General features: G+C 54.8%; 1 protein-coding gene across 1 annotated transcript in view; it reads left to right on the forward strand.

Annotated features, from left to right (window-relative positions):
* LOC121274776 (integrin alpha-X-like) overlaps positions 1-5,000 on the forward strand; it is a 36,839-nt gene that overhangs the window by 20,697 nt on the left and 11,142 nt on the right. The window contains exons 3-5 of the mRNA XM_041182114.1: positions 2,384-2,525; positions 3,361-3,465; positions 4,990-5,000. The exon at positions 4,990-5,000 is cut by the window's right edge and continues 69 nt beyond it. Of these exons, the coding sequence (XP_041038048.1) occupies positions 2,384-2,525; positions 3,361-3,465; positions 4,990-5,000 (258 nt within the window). The remainder of the gene's footprint in view (positions 1-2,383; positions 2,526-3,360; positions 3,466-4,989) is intronic.

Below are 5,000 nucleotides of genomic sequence, written 5' to 3' on the forward strand. Positions count from 1 at the left end.
ACACCCGGTCCCAGAGGGGGAAAGGACAGTGTATCTAACGCACTGTGACACCCGGTCCCAGAGGGTGAAAGGACAGTGTATCTAACGCACTGTGACACACGGACCCAGAGGAGGAAAGGACAGTGTATCTAACGCACTGTGACACACGGACCCAGAGGAGGAAAGGACAGTGTATCTAACGCACTGTGACACCCGGGCCCAGATGGGGAAAGGACAGTGTATCTAACGCACTGTGACACATGGTCACAGAGGGGGAAAGGACAGTGTATCTAACACACTGTGACACCCGGTCCCAGAGGGGAAAGGACAGTGTATCTAACGCACTGTGACACCCGGTCCCAGAGCGAGAAAGGACAGTGTATCTAACGCACTGTGACACCTGGTCCCAGAGGTGGAATGGACAGTGTATCTAACGCACTGTGACACACGGACCCAGAGGAGGAAAGGACAGTGTATCTAACGCACTGTGACACCCGGTCCCAGAGGGGAAAAGGACAGTGTATCTAACGCACTGTGACACCTGGTCCCAGAGGGGGAAAGGACAGTGTATCTAACGCACTGTGACACCCGGTCCCAGATGGGGAAAGGACAGTGTATCTAACGCACTGTGACACCTGGTCCCAGAGGGGGAAAGGACAGTGTATCTAACGCACTGTGACACCCGGTCCCAGAGGTGGAAGGGACAGTGTATCTAACGCACTGTGACACGCGGTCTCAGAGGGGGAAAGGACAGTGTATCTAACGCACTGTGACACCCGGTCCCAGAGGGGGAAAGGACAGTGTATCTAACGCACTGTGACACCCGGTCCCAGAGAGGGAAAGGGCAGTGTATCTAACGCACTGTGACACCCGGTCCCAGAGGGGAAAGGACAGTGTATCTAACGCACTGTGACACCCGGTCCCAGAGAGGGAAAGGACAGTGTATCTAACGCACTGTGACACTTGGTCCCAGAGAGGGAAAGGACAGTGTATCTAAAACACTGTGACACCCTGTCCCAGAGGGGGAAAGGACAGTGTATCTAACGCACTGTGACACACAGTCCCAGAGGGGAAAGGACAGTATATCTAACGCACTGTGACACCCGGTCCCAGAGGGGGAAAGGACAGTGTATCTAATGCACTGTGACACACAGTCCCAGAGGGGGAAAGGACAGTGTATCTAACGCACTGTGACACCCAGTCCCAGAGGGGGAAAGGACAGTGTACCTAATGCACTGTGACACCCGGTCCCAGAGGGGGAAAGGACAGTGTATCTAACGCACTGTGACACCCGGTCCCAGAGGGGGAATGGACAGTGTATCTAACGCACTGTGACACCCGGTCCCAGAGGGGGAAAGGACAGTGTATCTAACGCACTGTGACACCCAGTCCCAGAGGGGGAAAGGACAGTGTATCTAACGCACTGTGACACCCGGTCCCAGAATGTGAAAGGACAGTGTATCTAACGCACTGTGACACCCGGTCCCAGAGAGGGAAAGGCCAGCGTATCTAACGCACTGTGACACCCGGTCCCAGAGGGGGAAAGGACAGTGTATCTAACGCACTGTGACACCCGGTCCCAGAGAGGGAAAGGCCAGCGTATCTAACGCACTGTGACACCCTGTCCCAGAGGGGGAAAGGACAGTGTATCTAACGCACTGTGACACATGGTCCCAGAGGGGGAAAGGACAGTGTATCTAACGCACTGTGACACTCGGTCCCAGAGAGGGAAAGGCCAGCGTATCTAACGCACTGTGACACCCGGTCCCAGAGGGGAAAGGACAGTGTATCTAACGCACTGTGACACCCGGTCCCAGAGGGGAAAGGACAGTGTATCTAACGCACTGTGACACCCGGTCCCAGAGGGGGAAAGGACAGTGTATCTAACGCACTGTGACACCCGGTCCCAGAGGGGAAAGGACAGTGTATCTAACGCACTGTGACATCCGGTCCCAGAGGTGGAAAGGACAGTATATCTAACGCACTGTGACACCTGGTCCCAGAGGGGGAAAGGACAGTGTATCTAACGCACTGTGACACCCGGTCCCAGAGGGGAAGGTCAGTGTATCTAACGCACTGTGACACCTGGTCCCAGAGGGGGAAAGGACAGTGTATCTAACGCACTGTGACACCCGGTCCCAGAGGGGGAAAGGACAGTGTATCTAACGCACTGTGACACACAGTCCCAGAGGGGGAAAGGACATTGTATCTAACGCACTGTGACACCTGGTCCCAGAGGGGAAAGGACAGTGTATCTAACGCTCTGTGACACCCGGTCCCAGAGGGGGAAAGGACATTGTATCTAACGCACTGTGACACCTGGTCCCAGAGGGGAAAGGACAGTGTATCTAACGCACTGTGACACTGTCTCTACATTCTCATCTCTCCGATTACACCTTCTCAGGGCTGACATTTTAACTGTGCATGTCGGAGCACAGTTGAACCTCACCGTACAGCTGAAGAACTTGGCTGAGAATTCCTACAGGACAGCCGTTGAATTCAATCATCCACATGGAATTACTTTCCGTAAAGTGACCATCATAAAGGTAACAGTCCCTTTGGCCGGCCACAAGCACATCCGGAATCCCTCACACACACACACACACTCACACTCACACTCACACACACACACACATGCCCTCAGTACTGACCCTCCGACAGTGCGGCTCTCCCTCAGTACTGACGCTCCGACAGTGCGGCACTCCCTCAGCACTGACCCTCCGACAGTGCGGCCCTCCCTCGGTACTGACCCTCCGACAGTGCGGCTCTCCCTCAGCACTGACCCTCCCACAGTGCGGCTCTCCCTCAGCACTGACCCTCCGACAGTGCGGCGCGCCCTCTGCACTGACCCTCCGACAGTGCGGCTCTCCCTCGGTACTGACCCTCCGACAGTGCGGCTCTCCCTCGGTACTGACCGTCCGACAGTGCGGCTCTCCCTCAGCGCTGACCCTCCAACAGTGCGGCGCTCCCTCAGCACTGACACTCCGACAGTGCGGCACTCCCTCAGCACTGACACTCCGACAGTGCGGCGCTCCCTCAGCACTGACACTCCGACAGTGCGGCTCTCCCTCAGCACTGACACTCCGACAGTGCGGCGCTCCCTCAGCACTGACCCTCCAACAGTGCGGCTCTCCCTCAGCACTGACCCTCCGACAGTGCGGCTCTCCCTCAGCACTGACCCTCCCACAGTGCGGCTCTCCCTCAGCACTGACCCTCCGACAGTGCGGCTCTCCCTCAGCACTGACCCTCCGACAGTGCGGCTCTCCCTCAACACTGACCCTCCGACAGTGCGGCTCTCCCTCAGTACTGACCCTCCGACAGTGCGGCGATCCCTCAGTACCACCTGTGCAAAGTGTGACTCTGGACTCTCCTTGTTATCAGTCCAACAGGAAAGTCCCTGTTGCCTGTACTGACAGTGTCACCCGAGAGGACAGGAGTTTGACAAATTGCAACATCTCCCATCCAGTATTCGCTCAACATGCAGAGGTAAGAGTGAGAGACACCAGTCAGTGTACAGATATCTCTCTGAGAGAGAGGGACTGAGAGACACCAGTCAGTGTACAGATATCTCTCTGAGAGAGAGGGACTGAGAGACACCAGTCAGTGTACAGATATCTCCCTGAGAGAGAGAGGGGACTGAGAGACACCAGTCAGTGTACAGATATCTCCCTGAGAGAGAGGGGACTGAGAGACACCAGTCAGTGTACAGATATCTCCCTGAGAGAGAGAGGGGACTGAGAGACACCAGTCAGTGTACAGATATCTCCCTGCGAGAGAGAGGGGACTGAGAGACACCAGTCAGTGTACAGATATCTCCCTGAGAGAGAGAGGGGACTTAAAGACACCAGTCAGTGTACAGATATCTCCCTGAGACAGAGAGGGACTGAGAGACACCAGTCAGTGTACAGATATCTCCTTGAGAGAGAGAGGGGACTGAGAGACACCAGTCAGTGTACAGATATCTCCCTGCGAGAGAGAGGGGACTGAGAGACACCAGTCAGTGTACAGATATCTCCCTGAGAGAGAGAGGGGACTGAGAGACACCAGTCAGTGTACAGATATCTCCCTGAGAGAGAGGGGACTGAGAGACCAGTCAGTGTACAGATATCTCCCTGAGAGAGAGGGGACTTAAAGACACCAGTCAGTGTACAGATATCTCCCTGAGAGAGAGGGGACTGAGAGACACCAGTCAGTGTACAGATATCTCCCTGAGAGAGAGAGATGGACTGAGAGACACCAGTCAGTGTACAGATATCTCCCTGAGAGAGAGGGGACTGAGAGACACCAGTCAGTGTACAGATATCTCCCTGAGAGAGAGAGATGGACTGAGAGACACCAGTCAGTGTGCAGATATCTCCCTGAGAGAGAGTGGGACTGAGAGACACCAGTCAGTGTACAGATATCTCTCTGAGAGAGAGAGGGACTGAGAGACACCAGTCAGTGTACAGATATCTCCCTGAGAGAGAGGGGACTGAGAGACACCAGTCAGTGTACAGATATCTCCCTGAGAGAGAGGGGACTGAGAGACACCAGTCAGTGTACAGATATCTCCCTGAGAGAGAGAGGGACTGAGAGACACCAGTCAGTGTACAGATATCTCCCTGAGAGAGAGAGGGACTGAGAGACACCAGTCAGTGTACAGATATCTCCCTGAGAGAGAGAGAGACTGAGAGACACCAGTCAGTGTACAGATATCTCCCTGAGAGAGAGAGGGACTGAGAGACACCAGTCAGTGTACAGATATCTCCCTGAGAGAGAGGGGACTGAGAGACACCAGTCAGTGTACAGATATCTCCCTGAGAGAGAGGGGACTGAGAGACACCAGTCAGTGTACAGATATCTCCCTGAGAGAGAGGGGACTGAGAGACACCAGTCAGTGTACAGATATCTCCCTGAGAGAGAGAGAGGGACTGAGAGACACCAGTCAGTGTACAGATATCTCCCTGAGAGACAGGGGCTGAGGGGATATTGACCCCAGTTCAATCCCTTTCCTCTGAATTCTGTTTCCAGGTCACTTTCAT

The sequence above is a fragment of the Carcharodon carcharias genome (genome assembly GCF_017639515.1).
Source record: "Carcharodon carcharias isolate sCarCar2 chromosome 38 unlocalized genomic scaffold, sCarCar2.pri SUPER_38_unloc_13, whole genome shotgun sequence".
Classification (NCBI taxonomy): domain Eukaryota; kingdom Metazoa; phylum Chordata; class Chondrichthyes; order Lamniformes; family Lamnidae; genus Carcharodon; species Carcharodon carcharias.